At 40.8% G+C, this 23,478-nt stretch overlaps 1 protein-coding gene across 1 annotated transcript in view; it reads left to right on the top strand.

Annotated features, from left to right (window-relative positions):
• Nucleotides 1-22,255, top strand: part of HAPLN1 (hyaluronan and proteoglycan link protein 1) — a 28,949-nt gene extending 6,694 nt beyond the window's left edge. Inside the window, exons 2-4 of the mRNA XM_085042154.1 lie at nucleotides 3,897-4,268; nucleotides 13,716-14,018; nucleotides 21,824-22,255. Of these exons, the coding sequence (XP_084898280.1) occupies nucleotides 3,897-4,268; nucleotides 13,716-14,018; nucleotides 21,824-22,113 (965 nt within the window). The 3' untranslated portion in view covers nucleotides 22,114-22,255. The remainder of the gene's footprint in view (nucleotides 1-3,896; nucleotides 4,269-13,715; nucleotides 14,019-21,823) is intronic.
• Nucleotides 22,256-23,478: the final 1,223 nt, after the last annotated feature.

The following is a 23,478-nucleotide window of genomic DNA, read 5'->3' as shown; positions in this document are numbered from 1 at the left end:
GGAGGCACATTTCAAGCATCACATCTCCCTTGTCACCTCCAGGGACAGACACAGGAGATGTTCTGGGATGGAAAAAGCCATGTTTTCCTTTTCTCTCCCAGGTTACCATCCCATCTGCTCTTCACAGCTACTGAGACACAAACTTAGGTCATGGTTGCTGCAAAGGGCCAGAGCAGGTGGGAAGCAGCCAGCAGGGAGGAACATCCTCGAATTAGGATGCTGAGCTGGAGTCAGAGGTGACAGTGCTCTGGGCAAGCCTCCAGGCTGTGCTGGCACAGGCACAGTTGTTAGAAAGAGTGAGCATTAGCAGCCTGAGTCAGAGTCTCCCTCCTGCCCCAGTCCTTTCTGCTAATATTTATTAACTTGACTATTTCGGGACTAAAGACCCAACATAGCTGAGCTCTGAATCAGACTTCTTGGTAATTACCACTCCAAAGCATAACATTTCTCCTCCCAAGATGGACAGAAGACTGTGGAACATCTTTGTCCATGAAGGAAACAGGAAAATTTGCAGACAAACTGTGCTGGCTGTCTCCACTCTCTTCCTCCTCCTCCTCCTCCTCCTCCTCCTCCTCCTGTGGAAACTGCTGGCAACACTTTCCATGGTGCCTTGCCTCAGATCACCTCTCTCCTTGGATGCTCTCCTCTGAACAGGGGAGGAGGGATTATTGGAGCATCCCTGAGCCTCTGGAAAGGAGGGCAGTGAAAAAGAGCAGCAGTAAAAAGGGGCTGCAGGTGACCTGCTCTGCAGTGCTGGTTTTCCACTTGGCAGGAAGGTCTCTCACCCTGGCAAAACACGTTGCAGCACTCAAACTTGCTCATTCCTGAGGAAAATGTAGCCCTGCCTTCCACAGAGAACAGCAATGCTCTGGACACAGCACCTCCTGACAAAGAACTGTACCTTTGGGATTCCTGTTTTCCTCAAGCAGATGCACATTTGCACTCAGCAAGCTTGTCTTTGCAGTTACCACCCCCAAACATGTTAGCATAACCACAAAATACTGCATTCCCCAGGGTGCAGCTTCGTGCAGCAGTGGACAGAGAGGTAAATCCAGCTGAGGCTGCAGTTTAGGCAGATATATCATTTAACCACAGACCTGTCAACAGGACGCAGAAGCCTGGGACTGTCTGGAGACACTCATGATCCAAATGTCTCCCTGCACACCTCTCATGGCTGTGGACTGTTCTGCCAATTGACAGAGTGATTTAAAGGACACAGACACCAACGGGCCTTAAGAATAATCTTATTTTACTGGGACCATTAAGGTAACACAAAGTGAAGTGATACATTCAATAGAACTACACTCTTCGCTTTAGCAACAAGCAAAAATAAGAAAAGCAATGCACTTAATCATTACTGTATGAGAGAAAGGATTGAGAAAGACACATCACCAATTGCCTAAACACTTTGCCATCATTCAGAGCCCATAGTTGCTGGGGAGCTCAATTTCACAGTGAGCACCTGGAGAAATCCTCCCAGCAATGGGAAGAATCCCACCAGGTGTGTCCACTTGTAGGGGAGGTCTCCAGATTCACCCCAAAAGGGGATGCAGCTTCTCTGGGCCCAAATCAGCCAGTCCAAGTGACTTGATGGTGCTTTTAGTGCAGAAAATCCCAAATCTGCACCCTGCCCTGTCAGCAGGGCCGGGGCTAGGCCAGAGCACAGGCCTGCCTGGCTGGCAGGGCTTTCCCTCAATGCTCTACAAAGCAGCCTCTCTTCATTCATGTCTGTTGGGAAAGTTCCTTACAATGATCCATTCCTTGCAGGTGACTACACAAGGTTACAAACGGCTGGCAGAAGCATCTTTGTCATATCTTTTTATCTCGGTATGCCCAGACAGTCGGTCAGCTCTGGCTGAGGCCTAAGCACGTCATGGAAACACCACAGATTCCTTCAGTGCTGTGCACAGAGAGCTTGATGGGTGGGAGAGACATTCTGTGGAGAGCTCATCACCTTGATGCCTGAAACAGGCTGCCTGAAAACTGAGGCCAAAACAATTCGGTGTATAAAAAGTGGACAAATTTATTCAAGGCCTTCAAGGTACATTTGGCCAAGCAAAGTTCCCCTTGAGGGAAAACACCCAAAATGGACACTGGGTCACAAGCTCTTCACCTTTTATAAGTTCTGTCTTATTAGCATATTTGTCCCTAATTCTCCAATCACACCTTCAGGTGATGATATTGATCACCCCAGGCCCTGCTTCCCCTTTCCACCGTTGTTTACATATTTTCAGGCCCTAGGGTAATGAATATGTCCCTGAATCTCTATCCAGAGAGCTTTGTTTTGGTTAAATGTGTTGGGAACAGAGGTTTTCAGCATTCTGTAAGAGCACAGAGCTACACCGAGTTACAGACACATGAAGAGGAATAAAAAACCCAAAATTAGTAAGGTGTCAACCTAAACCTTTTCTGTCAGCCCGCATCCACCCCAGTCCTTCCCTCCTTCAGTCATCCACATCCCCCTGGCTGATGAAAATTTGTGCATCAATTTTGTCTGAACCAATCCAAATTCATCCCCACAGAAAAGTGCTGCTAGCCTTCACAGGGTCATCCTCTCAGCAGCTTCTGTTTTTGGAAGTTTATCCACAGCTTTTACTGGATTTAGAGAGAGCCAGACTGAGCCTCAGAGAGCAGAATCATTTCTAGGCAGTTACATTGACTTGCTGAACACACAAGGGGGATTGCAAAGTCTTTGTTGACAGCCTGTGATGCAGAGTGAGGGTGGTGGTGCTTTCCCAGTGATTTTTTGGGGGTTTTGGTAGGTGTCTTGGTGGCCAAGGACAGCAAACCCAACAGGAGCGCTGAGCTTGCCCAATCGGTTCTGCAAACTTCGCATGAGATGCAAGACAAGAAATACTGAAAGGAGGGAACATTCTAACTTTTGGAGACATCTGCTGACTACCACGTGAAATCTGCCTTTGCCAGGGTTTTCCCAAGGCAGCACAGGCTGTAAAAGCCCCAGAGACTCAGGGCTGGAAGAGAGCACCTGCTCCACTTGACTGTCCTAAGCAAAATGATTTCACAGAGCAACATCTGCTGTGGTGACCTTCTAGAGGAAGAAAAGCAGGGTGCCTAGGGTGAGGAGGAGAGGAGCCAGACAGTCACATACAGGTTTGCTTGAAAAGTGAGATCAAAATATACAAGATGAAATAGTGACAAGTTTCTAGGAGGTCAGAAAAAGAGATTAAGAAAAACCACACTGGGATGATGAAGAAAGTGGGCAGCAGAGGATCAGATTTACCATTTGAGGATAAACTGGACTTCCTTACTATGGTCAGAAAAGAAACCCATAGTCAAAAGTTAGAATAAAATACAAATAGAAAATGCCTGAAGCATCTCTTTTAGCATTTTGCTGACACTTTTCATGTCAGTATAAATAATGCCGTTTGATACAATAATGGTTTTTCTGCTGTGTGAGTGGGATTCTCTGCATCCCAGACTGTGAGGAGTTTTGTATGCTGCGGCCTGAATAAGCTAAATCCCTCCAGAAAAACTGAATGCTGAAAATAAAATATAAAACATTTATAGGCAGCCCTTGAACAACCCACAGGAAAATATGTGATTTTTTTTTTAGCCTTTTATGGATGATGGCATTCATTCATCAGCTATACTACTCTGTGAATCAATTTGCACAACTCTCTCTTCATGACTACAGAGTATACAGAATGGCCTCTGCCTGTGTGGGGGGCACAGACATACTTTCAGCTGAGCAAATAATTATTTATAACAGGTTTATAAAACTTATTACTGCATAGGTCCAAAATGATTGCAGGGAAGTGATCCTGCAGATGTAGCTGTTGTTATGGCATCAACCACATCAATTTCGTCAAAGGAAACTAATTTTGCAAATTAATTTTTGGGGTGTTTCTTTATGTTTTTCTCCTTAAATCCTGCAGAAAACGGGCCCCGTCTCCTTGTGGTAGCAGAACAAGCCAAAATCTTCTCCCACCGCGGCGGCAACGTCACACTGCCATGCAAATTCTACCACGAGCACACGTCCACCGCCGGCTCAGGAACCCACAAAATCCGCGTCAAGTGGACCAAACTCACCTACGATTACCTCAAGGAAGTGGACGTGTTTGTGGCCATGGGGCACCACAGGAAGAGCTACGGGAGCTACCAGGGCAGGGTGTCCCTGCGGGAGAGCAGCGAGAACGACGCCTCACTCATCATCACCAACATCATGCTGGAGGACTACGGCAGGTACAAGTGCGAGGTGATCGAGGGGCTGGAGGATGACACAGCAGTGGTGACTCTCAATTTGGAAGGTGGGTGACACCTGAGTTACGTTTTAAGTCAGATGTGCGTGGTGTTGAGGAATATCTGCCTGTCTTTTCCTCCTAGAGCTGCTGATGTTTTATTATCACTGATGTTGTGTTATCAGGGATAACAGCGAGCAGAATTCATTGTGCTCTGGGGAATCTTGGCCTGACAGCCCATGACAACAATCATAAATTAGAAGACCATTAGGACTACTATAACTTGTGCTAGCCCAAGGCATATTCAGCTTCCAGCCAGACCTGGTGTGAGAGGAGCCAAGAAAGGATGAGCAAACACAGTGTCGAGAGCTCCATATGGTTCTGATTTGTTCCTGTCATTTTGCAGAAGCCACTGCATCTTTTTACCTAGGTGAAATTATATTACATTTTCCTCTAACAGTAATTTTACAGAACTTCAGGATAGTTTGGATTATCAAGCAGATACAAATGTTCTTGTAAAGATGAAAAATGTTAACAGTAGTCATCCAGAGACAGTAGGTTTGGGTTTTTCCAGCCTTATAATTACATAAATTAAATCTTTATATTGCCTGCCAAGACAACTCCTACGTGTGGTGTCTACTCATTTTCTTCAGCATTATTCTTGAAGACAGTAGAGTACAAAGCATTTGAAAAAGTAGTGAAACAGGTTTAAAGAGGATCAAAGTTTCAGATTTCTTTTCTTCTTTTCTTCTTATGAAATTCAGATAAATTTTATGAGTTTCAATGCATGCAAAAGAGCGTTTGGCCTTTTTTTCATTTTATTTCGTTTCATTTATTTCAAAGCACTGCACTGAACACAGAGGTAAACTAAAAGTTTCATGAAGACATTTGACATACTCTTACATCAGAGGGATCATGATGGAGGGAGAGGAAAAGGGAAAAGGAAAGGGAAAGGGAAGGGAGTGGAGAGGAAAGGGAAAGGGGAAAGGATTACTCTTTCATTGAGAGTTCCTGTACATTATGATGTTTATGCAGTTACCCTGCACAATAAGACTGTCTGAATGGTTCTTGGAACCACATAAATGTCATGAGCTTAGTTTATTTCTTTACATCTATTCTTGCATTCCTGGCTGGAGGCCACAGAAACTTCCCATTTCTGAGTGCAGAAAGACCCTGCACAGCTTCCATGCCAGCAGGATGGTGCATTTAGTTGTTCCACCCCATATAATTCATCTTTAACAAGAATGCACACTGTTCTTTTCAAATTTAGGAGACAAAGAAAACTGGGCATTTGCATGTTTAGTTTAAGTTCCCTAAAGCAGTTACGAGTGAAGACAGAAATGAGCTGGAGGAAAAAATTCTTTATTTCTTCTCTGCTGGCCAAAAGCTCTAGTGTTTTCAGCCTCCCCTCCACCAGGGCAGGCACTGCAGGGAGGACAGTTCCTCTTGGCAAGCTCACCTTAACCTGAGTGAAACAAAGCTCTCCTCACCTGCCCTGGCTCTTGCTTCCTCTGCAGCAAAGGTTCCTTATTTTTCTGCTGTTAAAAGCAAGGAGGCTCTGCTGTGAATGCTTCTTGCTGTGCCAGGGAAGGGGAGATGCTGATGGATGTGGAGGCAGAGCAGGTTTGCCTGAAGCTTGGTACAAATGCTGGTGCACACGCAGAAATCCATACCTGAAAGGTGTTATTTGATTGATACTACAGTGAGAAAGCAATGAGAAATCTTTTCTTTGCTGCATTCAGCAATGCAACTGAAAAAAAGGGGAGATTTTCTACCTTTTTTACTGTTACTGTATTGTAATACAACACCAGCTTCCAATACAAGGTCAGGGTCCCTCCTCCAAAATGAAGAAATTCATAAGTAGAACAAGAATCATATTTCTTCAGCCAAGTATGTTCCAATCTGTGCTCAAAGGAAGGTTTATATATTTTAACCAATGTCTGGCTTACATAAGGAGCAATGTCTTTTCAATGATTTTTGTCATACATGGGACAGGTGTAAGGCTGCTCATGTCTGACATTATGGAGTGATTTTTCTTAAACTGGCAGAAACATTTCCTTTGCAAAACCTCATGGTAAAATGTAACCTTTCAAGTGAGATAAGACTGGTGAGAGTGCCAGTGTCAGTCTTGCTCATGTCAACTAAATCCAGTGATTTTGGGTCTATGGCACACTGAGGTTTCTCAATAAAAAGCATTAAGATGTACTATTACAATGTACATGTATATGTATATATAGCTATTAGAATAGGTATAAAGGTATATATAGCTGATAGAATATATTCTATATATTCATATATGCCTATATGTTCTGTTTGCTTGGCCTTGTGCTTATTTTTTCAACTCACCTGCAGCTTTACGTAGTTCTGGCACCAATTGCCATTTAATGTATTTAAGCACAGCAGAATAGATCAAGGGGAAAAAAACCAACAAAATTTAGACAAAAATTAAAATATATCAGCCTGCTCTAACATTCTACATCTGTTATAAATAATCAGGTTAATGTCTCAGTGGGAAGGACTTGCATCAGTAGACTGATATCCTGAGGTAGTGGCCTTAAGGAGGTTAATTGGCAGCAGGATAAAGCCATTTACACCCAGGAATGCCCACAAGCAGTGCAAAACAGCTGATGGCTCCCTGTACAAAACCCTGTGTGAGCTCCCTGTACAATACCCACGTATCAAAATCAAAATTTCTGACCTCCACCTCAGTGGACCTTTTTCCTTCTCCCGCTGTGATAGTGCTTTGTTCTCACTCAACTTAGAGGCCTCCTGGGATTGTCATTAAAGAAACCATTCATAATAACTGGGTACTTTTAGCTTTGGAAAAAAACACTGAAATTAGATTCAGTTTTAATTTGTCACATATCTTACATTTTTGCGATATGTTTTCTTCATTTTGTTTAGTTCAGAACCACAATATTTATTTTTTTTAATTCAGAACCACAATGGTTTTGCCCTAGACTAGGGAGATTGTGCTGAGCACCAGCTAAAGCTCCAAACTGGAATTCACTGCAGTTTTCCACAGCCACCAGCTTTAAGATCTACTCAGTCCAGTCATGATTCTCATCCTGTTTGTAGCCTGAAGCACTAGGTCTGGTCTAAGGGCTCCTGAGGGCTGGGCTGGGCACAGCAGCTGCAAGTGTCAGGAACTGAGGAAAGCAGGACATTCCTCAACTTCATCACCAAAGCCATTTCCTCTCTGAACTGGCCTTACTGTCCTCCTGCACATATGGAGGAGGATCATGAGTTTTACATTCCTTGTTCAATGTTCTGAAAGTCAAAAGCCTGACGTACTAAAAGCTCTCTGACAGCAGGCACATATTGTCCGAGTCGTGAGCAAAGAAAGAATTCTCAGCTCACATTAAATTTCCTTTATGGAGTTTTTTACTGTTCTACACTAAATTTTCTTTATGTTCATGCTTTACTAGTTCATTCTCTCAGGAATACCTGCTGCTGCAATGAATCTCACTGCACCAGGTCTGTGAGTTTGGCCTCCCGGGCATGTGGAGCCTCCAGCCCTCAGGTAGTGCTCAGGCACAGGTTTTGTGTGCCCTCCCTTCACCAGAACCGTGGGAGAGGTGACAGAGAAAGCAGGACAGCAGCCAAAGGCAGATTTTTATTACATTAGAATTCTGTTTTAATAATTTCTCTCTTCAGAGAGAGGTGAAAGCTGAATACACTAAGTTTGCAATACAGGCTCTAAAACAATTACTTTTTACATCCAACACTACTGGGAATTTGAAGATCTAGACAAAATCATTAAAAACCTCTGAGAAAGCAGCTCCTAGATAGAAACTAATTCTTTGTGTGGCTCCCCAGGAACCAAAAAACACCAGCATTTGTGTTCTTGCTTCGAGGTATGTTGGCTTTTCAGTCCAAGGCAGAAAAAAAACAAACCAGGCATCCCTTTCAAAACCAGATGCTTTAGTTCAAAATAGCTCAAACAAATCCATAAGCTTCATATAAACAAATTTTTCCAAATTGTCAAAACAATAATTTTCTAATCTGTTCATTTGGTCTTCAGCTGGATGTAAGGAATTGGGAATTCATAGCTGAAACCAACAGGAAACCAACTCCATGCTCTCAAGAGTAGGAGACATCAGACTTAGCTTAATAATGTAATTTTTGTTTCTTCTGTGTGTTGCTGTTACATTCATACACACACCAAAAACCAAAACTATTACAAATATCCTCTGTGTGATAATCGGTTCTACTCTCTACTGGAAAACTGATTTTATAGGACACTGATTTTATAGTCTTTTTGGGTCTCTAGAACAGAACAAGGACCTTGGTTAAAGTCAACAGGGGTTGACAAGAATAAGTCACGACAGACCAATGTAATTTCTTCTGTGACAGGTCTTTGCAGACACAGCTGTGTTTGCAGGTGCTCTGAGAAATGGTCCTTGAAAGACGGAGGTGAAATTAAAAGTTTAAAAAATTATCTGAAATTGACAACCCAAATGGAAAGTGCTAAATATTTAGGGGTAGTTAGGCTAAGAAAAGCAAGGAAAGACAACAGTTTTCAATTTTTGATAAAGGCTATAGAAATACAAGGGAATAATCTGCCCTGGGCCAGATCAGTCTAGTTTGTATGTTTTTATTTGTTAGAAGTAAGCAACCCCACTGACAACATGGACAATGGGATGCTATGGGCTGGAGGGACATCACTTCAAGCTTCAGCTTCATTTTTAGGGAGATTGATACCTGCTGACAGCTGAATGATCAGACCTCTGACAGTCTTGATGGGCAGGGAAATGGAGTCTCTGTCAAAATGAGAGGCTTACCAGTTTTAATGGAATTTTAGGAATCCAGCATGGAAAATTTTGCCATGGAGTGTATGAACCTGCCAAAATAAAACTGTACCCTACAGTGCATTAAATAGCAAACCCTACTGTTGCCCCATGTTTACACTGGCTGCAAGAAAACTTACTTTTCAGTTTTGGCTAAAACTCAAGAAAGCCTATTTCTTTACTCTGGCTGTGAAAAGACCTTGTTATTTTTTTTTTCCATATGGATCAACAGAAATTTGTGTAATTTTGTTCCGCATGTCAATACTTTTGAAACTGCTAATTGCGTGCGGTGCTGGCTTAATTAACACCCATAAATCACTAGAGGAGTTGAGCTTTCTGAGGTTATTTCCTCACCTTGTTGTCTTGGGTAAATGTTACAGCTCCTAGCACTGACAAAGTGTGTGAAGTGACTGAGTAATGGCACTGAATTTTAGGGGCTACCAGCATATAAGGCTCTGAAATAGAAATTACACAAATACATTCCCCAAAAAACACAGCAACTGAGGAAGAGTTGTACCTTTGCTCACTTGAATGAGAAATCCATGGAAATACAGGTGTTCCCTTGGGGAGGATATATAACACATGCAGTTCTCATGTTCTGATTTGGTAGGAATCCCAATTTCCATCACAAGATTCATTTTCTGGGCTGCAGTTGCTTAGTCACAGGTGCATACATCCCTGCAGTTTCCCTGACAGATTTACTCTGCTGAGCTAATGTGTCTCAGGTTCTTCCTGTCTCTTTTGGAGGCAAGGGGGTCCTTCCCCAGGGGTGGAACCTATTCCAGAGAATTTCGGAGAGGACCCACACCATGGACCCTCATATTGGAAATTAATATCCCCACTCAGGCTCCACACAGGGCTCAGCTGCTTCCTCAGGGTAGGGAATGGAAACACTGAGGTCAAGATAAGGCTCCTCAGCCCCATTTTCCCACAAAGTAACCAGATTTTAACCTTCTGAGGCTGGAAGTTTTGATGTCACTCCGTTTTTTAAGCCGAATTTGTTAACGTTTGGGAGCGGGTGTTTTGTCTAGTGGCAGAACACGGGGCTGGAGTCAGAAGTTTAGGCTCAGTCTGTACTTTGGGAATGGCAGTGAGCCTCAGGACAGCTTTTGTGCATTCAGGAACAGATGGGATGGATTATACTTTGACGGGTTTGTAAGATCCACGACTGAGGAAGACGCCCTGTAATTAACTAAAGCTCAGCACTGCCAAAGTGTAAGAAAGGGGAGAGGAATAGCAAGATCATACTATGAATTTCAGTGAGGTTTGATAGGGAAATGAAGAAAAAAAATTAACAGAACTGTAAGGTAATGCAAAGCCACACAGAACACATACCCAGTCAATTTTCCTCAGCAAAATCACCCCTGCCACCCCCAACTGCAGGGTGAAATTAATGCTAATCAGTTGCAGGCTTGTACTGCAGATGAACTCCAACAAAAAAATCAGCTTCTATGCAGTCTGCTCGAATATAGCCCAAAGCTAATATTACAGTTTAGTGCATATTTGTGTTATAAAAACATTATGTCCCAAACTGTCAAACTCAGATTTGTAACACATTTGCACACACAGTTAGCCCCTTTTAAAAAGGGATTTTGGAAACCTTAAGGAATCAAATCTGTTTAAATAGTTCTCAATTAATTGTTGCTCAGTTTTTAGAAGTACATAAGTTTATATCTTGAACTTTCCTAATTGTAGGGTTTTTTTAAACGTATATGCAAATCAGACACGTGTACTGGACAAGGATTCTGCTGTTTGAGGAAATGTAGTTCTGAAAAAATAATAAGTATTAGATTTCGAATCAAGTAATAAAGCTAGGACTCCTATGATGTTTGCTAAATTTTTATTATACTCAGTGATATTTCTATCAATTCGCACTGAGGAAGAACGGACATCTTTTTTTATAAAGAGATGATGAAGGAAAAACAGAGATCCAGAAAAATATGAACCATCATCAGTGTCTTATTTATTAAGTTAAATTTAATACACATTGTGTTACATTACATTTGTACTCTGCAGTTCAGAACATCACAGAACAGAAAAGCCCTTTAACAAAGGATATACAAAAGGAAAGAACTGATGCAGACTCTCTAGTTAATTGATGAAGGAGAACAAAACACTGTTTATTATTACCCTGCCAAGTTTACATTTGCATGCTTTATTTTCTTGGACCAAGTCACTGAGATTTAGTAATAGCAAAGATTTTGTTTAACAAAAATAACACTTGGATGACAGAAGGGTGAGGGAGAGAAGAGGAAGCAAGGGGACTTCAAGAAACTGGTAGAATAGATACAGAAATGGGTTAGAATGTTCTGAAAGAAGAGTGGCTTCATCACATGGTGACAGATTTTCTTGGCCACAGGGTAATTTCTCTGTCCTACCTGCATCACCATGAAAAAAATGAAATTGTTATAGGCAAGAGGGTTCATCAGCAGGAAAAAAGTAAAAAGAAAGAGGGATATTTATACCAGTGCAAAGCTTTTGGCTCATCTCATGTGTTATCTTGTCTTCAGTCCCCCTGTGTCCTGCAGCACTTAGTTCTACAGAGATGTCTGAGCATAAACATTCTGAGCTGGATCTTCTCTAATACCATTTTATTTCAGATTATTATGAGACTGGGCTAAAGCCAGCTGTAAAATTTAGGTCTGGGTTAAGTTTCTAAGCCCTGCCAAAGATTAGGGTGGTCTGATCCAAATTTTTGTTTCAAGTCTCTCTCTCTCTTTTATCAAAGCCACGTGGGGAGGTGGTTCTTCAGTGCTTTCTGAAACGTCTTTCATGCTCCAGGAAGCAATGTCTAACTTCAGATCTTTTTCATAAAACAAGAATAAAATTAAAAAAAAAAAAAAAAAAACAAACCGTCAGGGCAGTGACTGTGATTAGATGTTGCTTTTGAAACAACTCTGAAGGTGTCCCCACATTTTCCTGCCCTACCTGGATGTCCTCTGTCATGAGGTCTCTCTGCTGTACCTGTCTGGAACAGCTCAGCACCAGTGAGCAGCAGACAGGGCTTGGGGACAGGCAGGGCTTGGGGACAGGCTGTCTCATCCCCAGGGGGAAGGCAGCATTTGGCAGGTCCACACTCCTTGCACAGTGTCTCTCTCCTAGAGCAAGCCAACAATGCCTTTAGAGGCTGTAGGGACAGAGAGGGAAGGTGGTGACACACATGGTTTCCCACCAGGGCTGTGCCAGGGGGTCACCATCTGCACAGGGGGAAACCTGTCCTCTGTCAGGAGCTCTCCCTCCCCAGGTGGTGGCAAACTGCCCAAAACCAGATGGAAAGCACCAGAAAAGTCTCCCACACGACTTTACTGATTTCGTTTCCCCATAGCGTTCCTGTTTTAAGACCTCAGAATGATAAAATTGTGGTTCCTTCCAGATTAGCACTGAAATGTTGTTAAGGCAGGCATTCCCATTCCTGCTATGATGTGAAATTAAAAAAAAGCAACAAAGAAGAAAACAAAAAGCAACAGTCTTGAACCTCTCAGGAAATCTTGGCAAGGGTTCATGCAAAGAACACAATGTTCTTTTATGTCTATCTAAACTTTTCATAATAATGTCTATGAGTAAAAAGAAAAATTCATAGAAATTCAACGATTCATTCAATGATTTCTCCTTTCTAAATAACTGCCAGGAAATCCCCTACTCCCATTCCACACAAACAATAAGACCAACCAACCAACCAACAAACAAAACCATGGAAAAACCCCCAAAAAAACCAACTAAAAAAACCAACACACACACATAAAACCACCCCCCCAAAAAAAAAAACCAAACAAAAAAATCCAAACAAAACTAAAATAGACAAACAAAAATAACCACAAACAAACAAATCCAAAAAACAAATTAAAGAAACAAACAAACAAATCCTCCCATAGCAGGTGTAAAGAGAAATAATAGTTTTATTACAAAAAACCCAGGGGTTTTTAAGTAATTAGGCCCTTATCTGCTACATTCTTGTCAAGAACAATAAACATATTTCAACCAACCACCACAAGCCACGAGGTGAACACATGCTGGTTATATATATGTTTTCTAGGGTTGGATAACTTTTCACCTCTAGAATAGCTAAGTCATTCTCAGAGAGTTTTCCTGGTTAGCCAAAGTAACAGGAATGAGCAAGGATTTTACAAGCATGACAAGACCCTCATTTTGTAAGGTTTTGTTAGGTTTTGTTAGGTTTTGTAAGGTTTTGCAAGGTTTTGTTGGCTTGTTAGTGTGGATAACACATAATCATGAAGGTTATGTGCAGGTGCCTTTTATTCGAGCTCGGGAAGACAGGGGTGAGATTTACCTAAATCTGACTTTGACATTGATCTGAAGTGAATATATTTTATACCTTTCCCTTACATAACAGTGGTGTGATCATATGTTAATCATCAACTTAATATTGTTCTGCTGTTTTCCACCAAGCATGACTTTAAGCCCCCTTTCTCCCGCAACATTTCTGATTTATTTCACAGGCGCGAATCTGCATGATTTAACTGAAACAATCCTGATATTTTCTAAACAATCTTCATGATCATATCACCCTGAGCCTGCACATGCAGTTCTTACCTATCCCCGTTCCCAAAGCCCATTTTTAACTAACATTTTAACCCTATGTCAACAGGCTCTGAGACAGAGCCAACCTTTGCTTCCTCTTTATATGTCCTTCCGATGGCGGAAAAAGCCATTTCCCTCCGCTCCACTCTCTCAGTGCCCAATAACTCTCCCCGTTTCCCCGCTCCAGGTGTGGTGTTCCCCTACTCCCCGCGGCTGGGGCGCTACAACCTGAACTTCCACGACGCTCAGCGGGCGTGCGCGGAGCAGGACTCGGTGATGGCCTCCTTCGACCAGCTCTACGACGCCTGGAGGTCGGGGCTGGACTGGTGCAACGCCGGCTGGCTGAGTGATGGCTCCGTGCAGTACCCCATCACCAAGCCCAGGGAGCCCTGCGGGGGCAAGAACACCGTGCCTGGCGTCAGGAACTACGGATTCTGGGACAAGGACAAGAGCCGATACGATGTCTTCTGCTTCACTTCCAACTTCAACGGTGAGAGTGTTTTTCTTCGCTCCTCCCCGTGAATGATGGTGCTCAGGAGAGGAACTCCAAGGGCAGAAGGTGGTGTTTGACGTGTCAGAGCTGGTGTTAGGCATGGAAAGTGCTAGGAATTAAATAATCAAAGGAAAAGAATTTGAATCATTCTGGAATTTGCAAGGGCACACAAGCAGGGTAAAGTCGTCTTTGCCACATGCTCACGTAGGGAGTTTTTACAACTCAGGGCTTGTACTGGCAGGAGTTTCTAATATCTCCACTTTCACCCCATTAAAATTTATACATATCCTTTTAATGCTGGTGTATAACGAGTTTAATTCAGTTAGAGCGATGAAGGAACCTGTGGTTCATTAATTGAGCTTTCCTGTTCAATTCAATTCAATTCAATTCAATTCAATTCAATTTCTGTTCATATTGCATAAATATATCACCAAAACACAATTCTGATCATCACTGCACCTCTTCTGCAGTGTCAAGCAGCTCCTGCTCATGTACCAGGTCTAATATGGCTAACACTCCCTTATCAGCAAACCTATTTCTAGCTTTATTCCTTAATAATTTAGATTTCTAATCTCAGTACTCTGCCAAGCCCCTGATCACTTTTGTTCTGAGGCTGAGCTGTTCTAAACCTTATTTTAGCAGCCAGAAGCTTTTTTGCTATTAGTTGATGTTACTTTAGGTATGAAATGAAATTAAATGACCCAATCTCAGCTTGCTATCATTTTGGGGTTTATCTAGTGGCTGAAATGGATTTAGAAAGCATTTCTAGGAATGTTCACTCCTCTAGAGCATCCTAGTTGTGGATAATTCCTGCACAACTTTGCAGATGTTTGGTTTGCAGCCCACTCAGACCATGGAGGATGGCCTTTTTTTATTTATGCACAGATTGCTCATCCATAGTGAAGCAGTGCCATCCTACAGCACAGCAAAAAATAAGAATAAGCTGAAATCATCTACTTTCAGAAGATGTGCTCCAATGTTACATCTGCACCACCTTTAAAAAAAAAAAAAAAGACCCAAAAACACCCAAAACCAAAAAAAACCAAATCAAACAAAAAAACCCCAAAAAACCAAAAGCCCCTGCAAAACCAAACAAAACAAAAAATACACAAAAAGGAAAAAAAATACACAAAAAACCCCCACAACAAAAAACCTCCAAACAAATCCTCAAGCTGATAATATTATATGAGGTTCAAACTGATCTGAAACAAAAGTTTGGCTGATGTTTTTATCACGCTGCATCATTCCATTAAATTCTGGCTCAATTTTTTCTTACTTCAATTATCCAAGGTGATATCCTGCATGAACTCATCTCTTCTATACAAATTTAACCCTGCTATAGAAATATCACAAAGGAATTAAATAATCAAAGAAAAAGAATTAAAATGTGATAGCTGCACTATTCATAGAGCTTGCAGAGTAAAACCTTGTGACAACTGTTCAGTAATCACCACCCTTTTATACACCAGAAGCTGAACAATATCTCTTAAGGCATGAGGAGCATAATTTCTGGGAAGAAAAGAATAATAAGCATTGACAGATAAATATTGTCTGTGCACTGGTCCAAGGAGAAAGAAAGATGGAGAAGGAGAAAGGTAAGGTGAGGATAAGGTGCACAGGTAGGAGAGCAATCAAAGACAAGACACTGACAAGAGTGTCAGCCTTGAGGAATCTGGAAAATGACCTCCAGAGAGAATATTGCACAGCAACAGGGGGAGAGACAGAGTTATATATAGATATATGTTCCCCACAACTCAGTGTCAGAAGTCTCTGAAGACATCAGCTGAAAATCCAGATTTCTGCTTCCCCAGCTCCCAGTTCCTCAGCTCCCCAGATTACACCATCCTCACATGCCCCTGCTGTGTTCTCCACTATTCCTGTCCCAAGCTCACTTTAATACCCACAGTTAACCCAGCCACCCTGACTCACCCTGTTTCCAGCACAGCATTTTGGATAGGCATGTTTAATGGCATATGTTAGCTCTCTCACTGCAGAGGGAAGAGGTTATAATGACCTGTTTTGCCCCCAGGTTGGGATTGCCAGCTGCCAAAGATAGTGGCTGCAGGCAAAAAAAAGATATTTATATCAACACCCAATGTTGATTCTCTCAGCTCGGGAACAGCCAAGGAAAATGAGAGGTGGTTAGGACACTGTGCATTCCCAGGGGCTGCTGGAGTCTCCTGAGTATGAAACAGAGGAGCCTTCAAATTTATGTAATGCAGATGGGAAAATGCCAGGGGCCACAGGATCAGGGGAGGATAAGGATAGCTCAAAAAGAAAAGGCAGTTGTGGGAGCTTCTGTTAAAAAAAGAGGTTGAGGGAGGTTTAGATACCTGCTAACTGGGTTCTCTACAGAGAAAGAAATTCCCAAATTGCCCAAACACATTATGATCTCAGGGAACATGAAAAAAAAAAAAAAAAAAAAAAAAAAAAAGAGGTTAAATTTCAAATAATTCAGCAGTCAAACCAAAAAATATTGGTCCAAAATACATGCAAAGCTTGGTTTTTTTTTCCTGCAGAAGAAAGGTAAATTCGATGGTATTCAGCCTTTAAGGTTAAAAATGAAACTGTCATCATCAATGCAATGAATTCAAATCCAGGTTCAGTGTTTTCTCTTTGGAATCATTGGATCCTATCTATGATGGCCTGGAGACACCAATAAAAAAAAAAATTAGAAATGGAGGGATTATACCATTAGTAAAAAATTTTACATGCATTTCTATTACCTGCACAGGGAAATTGTGCAAAACTGTAGTATCAAATAATCTTATTTATTGTTATTGTTATGAAATTACCCTCTATGATGTCTTTTCTTAGACTGAGGCAAATGCAATACTTACACATTTTGTTCTGCGTGTGTAGCTGATTTATACTCAAATCCTTCTGTTAGTTCATACAAGATTTGCTCATGTTTTGTGTCCAAAAACATGAAATAATTTCATACCCTTTATATCTGGTAGTACCAGCAAGTTTCCAGTTTATAAGAATACAAAGTGATGTGCTTCATAAAACAATTCAAAGAGTAACACCAGCCTAATGCTAGCTATGAAATCCATCAAAATATTGTGAGATAACAAAATATTTTCTGCCTGCACTGGATGACAATATGTTTCCCAATATGTTTTCACATTCCTTGTGCTGGTAAAGCCTATCGAAAATGAATGCACACAAGTGGGGAGTATCTAACCCAAATTTGGAAATTCCATATTGGAATTTCCTGGAGTCTGAGGGCTCAGCTCTGCTCTCTCACAGCCAATTTCTCCTTTACTTGTCCTGCCCAGTGGGACCCACTTTGGGGACAAAGTCCAAATAAGAAAAGCTGAGGGCTCCTGACCCATGTGGTGACACAACCTGACATTATCCAAAGTTTTTCTGGGGCTGCAGATCACCCCAATTTCTCTCCTTGCCTCATCCTGGGGAATGGGGATACTCCTCTTCCATGCAATCCCTCCAGAAGGTCAACTTGGGGAAATAAATGCAGATGAATCCTTTTGTTACAGTCTTCCCCACAGAGCCTAATGGGCACAGACCAAGGAATACATAACAGAAGGGCTTAGTGGTTATTCTTTTAGTTCGAAAAGTCCTCTGAAGGAGAACAGTACTTTTATTTCAAGGAAAATCCATTAGAATCTTTCACACTGAAAAGTGCTAAAAGAGCTAAATGTAAATATATTTATCAGCCCCTCTATAATTAAGGATTTTCAAAGGAAATAAAAAAAGATACAAGTACAGCTTGCATCACACTTTCTGCTCATTAACGTGCATCTTGTTATATACCTCTGCCACAGAACTATAGTGCATAATTGATCTTTCATCAGCTCTTGGAGAATCAAGTGAAAATCTCATGTTAACAAAGTTAAGAACACAAAGAATAAATTTTAGAGAGCATGATGAAAGCACAGCTGTGAGCCACCTGTTTATTACAGCAGTGCATGTGACAAGCCAAAAACTTCTGCCATTTAAATGGGAGAAGTCTGTGGAAAGTCCTGTCTGAATAGTGCTGACTGTTCATTTGACCATTCCAGAGTATTTTATCTCTGGGAACGTGTAGCCGCTGCTCCAAAAAGAGTAACAAACCCAAAATAAAATTACACACCCTTTATTAGGAGTGGTTGCTTCTGACTCACCAGAGTTGTTACTGGTTGTGGTGTGTTTAAAAAAATTTTCCCACATATTTAATTCAAAATCAGCTATTTGAGATGATCACTGAATGTCAAAATATGTACCAGGTCTCAAACGTCTTTTTTTTTTTTTTTTAATAAGAAAAACTGACTAGTAAACCTCTCAATTTAGCACTTAGTTGGAAATCTCCAAGTGTGATTCATGCCTCAAACTCCCACAGCCACAGGGGTGTGGGGTATTTAGGTCAATGGCTGGAGTTTTCCTCTTTAAACTGGTCTGTTGCATGCAAAATCTTAAAATAACTGTTACAGATGGAGTTTGAGAGTATTTGCACAAACTATCTGCCCTATGGTTTGGATGTGAGGAGTCAAATCAAGCAGTTTCATCCTCTGTAGAGTGACCCAACTGCCAGAAATTAATGAGACAGACAGTAAATGCCTCCTTTTCCTTCCACATCAATTAATAAATGCTGAGATTGAAGAGTTAGGAACACTTCCCACCTATTATTGGGGGGAAACTGCAAATCTGTATGGAGTTTATTAATGGAATTTTGTGTAACCAGACATTCTGGATACACACTGCACCCCTGTGGGGTTTACTCTAAAATTTCTCTTATTTGAGGAAGGAGCACAGTATAGGAGTTTTTTTATTGATGTCATATGTCAAAAGCCTGACCCTACTGCAAATCCCTGTGAAATTATATTCCATTGACACATGGTTTGAAGGGGAACTCATAAACTGGGTGAAGTTTACACACTATCAGTCCAAACCCCTGTTCCCCTAAATCAGAAATCCTGTTAATTTTGGGAAACCTCTTAACAGTGTATAGTAACAGGTTTCCATTTAAAAAACATTCTCTTTAGCAGCACATTATAAATGCTTTCAGTGTGCTGAAATGGAGTTAAAAAGAGGGTTTTACAAAGGGATTATCTGTTCTCAGCAGCTTTCTGTGGAAATTCTGTAGATAATGTCTCTGACAGCAACAAGATTTTTAAAAAGTTTTTTCACCACCACAGCTGCAATGTAAATGCTTTTTTAAAACTGTTCTTGTCTCGATATAAAATTTCCAACCTTTAGACATGGTTAATTCAATTATCTTTATATTGTCATCTAGCCCAACTTTCATTCACTCAGAAAAAATCCCTGTTTGATTTTTGCAGGAATCTGAAGCTGACATAACTTTTCGTTTGCTCACCACTTTTTCTTCACCAACAAAGTAATCTAAAACTGAGCAAAATTCTGTGTATTTGCCTGGTGTTTTTGAGGCAGAAAATCGATATTGTACATCCTGGAGTATGTTCTTAATTAAGCAGCAAAGAGGAATTAGAAGATACCCTCAAAATAAAGTCCTTTCTTTTTTTGAGCTAACTTTCCTCCTCAGGAACAGGCAGATAGAAAAGTTGTGAATTTATTTGGAAATTATTATGCCTTCAAAGAAACATGATTCCTCTGCAGTCCATTTGGCTGTCAAATCAGTGATGATAAATAACCCCGAGTATAATGAATGAAATGCTTACAATGAATGTTTATTGCCTTGATAAATGGGATCAATATTAATATTATTGCTGCTTATGGATTAGTGAGGGAGACTTTGCTTTTTGGGCTTTATTTTCTGGCATATATTTTCATTACCTTGAGACAGGGCACATTTTTCTTAGCAGCACTATCAGTTCAGTGCCATGTTGTGGTGAGGATTTACCCTTTGATGCCTAAAGAGAAACAGAGCTGCAGAGCTGCTGCTAAAGACTTACAACAGACATAATTTTGCTCTACCGCAGTCTCAAATTCTCCTCCTGAGAAGTGTTCAACACCTTGGCTTTCTCACCGAAAAACACCCCAATTTTGCTTGTATTTGATCAGAAACAAGATCACCACCTTGTCAGAGAGGAAAAGAGGAAAAGAGTGTTACCTCCAGCTGCCCTCCCCTAAATCCCTGTTAATAATTTATACTATTGCTGAGTATAAATTCAGGTGAGGAAGCCATGCTTTGATATTAGCAGAGATAAACACAGCAGTACCTTTCTAATTTTTTGTTCAAATAGTCTGTTTTCTGAACCTGGGTTGTTGTTTTGGGGGTCTGGCTTTTTTTCTTTTTTTTCCTCCTGATATTTATCAACTCTCCATATGAAAAAATTACAGTATTTTTAACAACACAACCTCCAGCTGGCACAGACATAAATTAACCTCTGTTTGACATGACCCTTCACTGGAACACCTCCATTTCTCCTCAAAAGTCAGTGTTACAGCATTGTTGCCTGAAATCAAAAGAGAAAAAACCGTTGAAACAGTATTAAAATGGTAAGATAAAAAAGCAGTTCTTTATTGGAAGCTCCCAGGTGCATTCATAGTTATGGGCTATGGGCACACCCAGTATCCAATTTCTATGATTTTTATAAGGTTAATAATTAATTAGGATATCTAACAGTACATCTAATAGGAAATTCAGTTGCCCCAGTAACCCACCCCTGGGTCAGCCCCTTGGAGCTGGTCCAAGGGCTTCTATGCCCCAATTCTTGTTATGTCTTCTTGTAGGCCCTCTACCTGAAAATAAGATTAACCAGTATTTTAGCCATGTGTTAGAAGGTCAGCTTATTGCTCTAAAATGTAAGAGAAAGGGTAGGAAAACTAGCAGGAGCTACATAACTGGTATACAGAGCTATGTATATATGAAAAGTACATAAAAATAAAAATCTTTAGGCAACTCCATTGCAGTTGTAAAATCACCAGATTTAAGGTCGGAAAAGGTGTGCAGGGTGGTTGAGTCCAACCTTTGCACTGCCAAGCTATGAATATATGCAAAGTACGTGAAAAGTAAAAATCTTTAGGCAGCAACACTGTCGTCATAAAATCAGCAGATTTAAAGTCAGAAAAGACCTCCAGAATGGTTGAGTCCAACCTTTGCACCGCTAAGCTATGAATAAAGTACATAAAAAGTAAAAATCTTTAGGCAAGTCCGTTGTGGTAATGAAATTGCCAGATTTAAGGCTGGAAAAGACCTGCAGGATGGTTGAATCCAACCTTTGAACTGCTAAGCTATGAATAAAGTACATAAAAATTAAAAATCTTTAGGCAACACCATCGTAGTCATGAAATCACCCCATTTAAGGTCGGAAAAGACCTGCAGGATGGTTGAGTCCAACCTTTGCATCGCTAAGCTGTGAATATATGTAAAGTACATAAAAAGCAAAAATCTTTAGGCAACTCTGTTGTGGTCATAAAATCACCAGACTTAACGTCGGAAAAGATCTCCAGGATGGTTGAGTCCAACCTTTGTACTACTAAGCTATGAATAAAGTACATAAAAAGCACCATGGTAGCTGTAAAATCACCAGTTTTAAGGTCGGAAAAGACCTCTGGAATGGTTGAGTTCAACCTTTGCACTGCTAAGCTATGAATACAGGTAAAGTACATAAAATGTAAAAAAAGTCTTTAGACAGCACCATTGTAGTTGTAAAATCACCAGTTTTAAGGTCAGAAAAGACCTCCAGAATGGTTGAGTCCAACCTTTGCATCGCTAAGCTATGAATACAGGTAAAGTACGTAAAATGTAAAAATAATCTTTAGACAGCACCATTGTAGTTGTAAAATCTCTGGATTTAAGGTCTGAAAAGGCCTCCAGGATGGTTGACTCCAACCTTTGCGCCGCTAACACCTCCTCCTTCCTCCTCCACCTCCTCCAGGCCGCTTCTACTACCTGATCCACCCGACGAAGCTGACGTACGACGAGGCGGTGCAGGCGTGCCTGAAGGACGGCTCGCAGATCGCCAAGGTGGGGCAGATCTTCGCCGCCTGGAAGCTGCTGGGCTACGACCGCTGCGACGCGGGCTGGCTGGCGGACGGCAGCGTGCGCTACCCGATCTCGCGGCCGCGGAAGCGCTGCAGCCCCAGCGAGGCCGCCGTGCGCTTCGTCGGCTTCCCCGACAAGAAGCACAAGCTCTACGGCGTCTACTGCTTCAGGGCCTACAACTGAGTGTACCTAGAGCGTCAAAGTTTGGTTTTAAAAGTCATTGAAAACATGTGAAAGGGTTTTTTTTTTTCGGTATGAACTCATGCAAGCTACCAAAACTGTGATAAACCTCTTTTACTTACTGTAAAGAGTCATTTTTCATAGATTACCCACCCACCCCCCCCAACCCATTGGTTTGGTTTTGGTTTTGTTTTACTGTTTTTTTTCTTTTTCTTTTCTTTTTTTTTTCTTTTTCTTTTCTTTTTTTTCTTTTTTCTTTTTTTTTGTGAAAATATCATTCCATAGATGTTTTAAATTAATATAATTTAATGGGAGCTCTAGGTAAGGAACTTTTAGATTCAAATTCTTTAAGCTATGTCATCCCAAAAAAAATATAATTTTCATGAATGGGGCATGCAATAGAGCTTGACAATTGCTAGGGCACAATTATGGAGTGTAAGGCTACTCAAAGCAGAAGCTTTTAAAAGCACAGATTTTACACGTTTGTACCAGTTTGAGAAACACTGCAAATTGATTATATCAGGAATTTTAAAATAAAACTATCTTTTTGTTAAAGGGGATCAGTGAGGTTTCGCAAAGAAACCTCACAACAATGTATGTTAGCAAATAACTCTTTTCACTGGTTCACATGGGAACAACAGAGTTTAATATAAGCAGCTAAAACAGTCCACAAAAATAGGACTAGTTTTACAATTTAAAATCTTGCCTTTCTGAAAAATAAGCTCATGGTCCCACGCATAGGAAGAAGCACAATTAGTTCTCCTGAATATTTCAATTGTGTTTTAGTTGTGTATAAATCATTGAGTGAATAATTAACTAATGAGAAAACTCTGTTTTCTTCTTAACTCCAATTAAAGATGCCTGAGAAGTGTTGTATTACCTTTGAGTAGCTTTACTCAGCTATTTTTAAACTCTTAAAGGCCATTTGCTAAGCAGCATAATAGCATCTACTCAGGGCAGTTGTATAAATGAACTGCTGGACAGAGAAATTGTAAACTTTAGCAGCTTGATTTTACATTAGCCTTTGAAATGTTATTGTCTTAATTAAAGAACATTACAATATTTAATATTTCTTAGCTATTTACACATCACAAGAAATAAAAATTAGAAAAAAAATATTTAAAACAGTGAGGTCTTAAACCAAGATTATTAGACAAAATCTGAAACCAGCCATTAAGTTTAGAAGAGAAAAAGAAAACACTTCATTTCCTTACATCTTATTTGTATCTAAAAAGTACATCTGTTTTTTAAACTGTCAATGAAATAATCTAGTATCGCTAGCCCTGAAATATTTAGTTAGTCCTCCTTAGAATTAACAGAAAGTGAAGCTATTGAAATACTTCTTTTCACTCAATCTGCAGTGGTCTA

The sequence above is a fragment of the Lichenostomus cassidix genome, chromosome Z (genome assembly GCF_008360975.1).
Source record: "Lichenostomus cassidix isolate B80296 chromosome Z, HeHo_3.0, whole genome shotgun sequence".
Classification (NCBI taxonomy): Eukaryota; Metazoa; Chordata; class Aves; order Passeriformes; family Meliphagidae; genus Lichenostomus; species Lichenostomus cassidix.
Note: the sequence above shows the minus strand (reverse complement) of the source record. Positions and strands in the feature narration are given on the sequence as shown.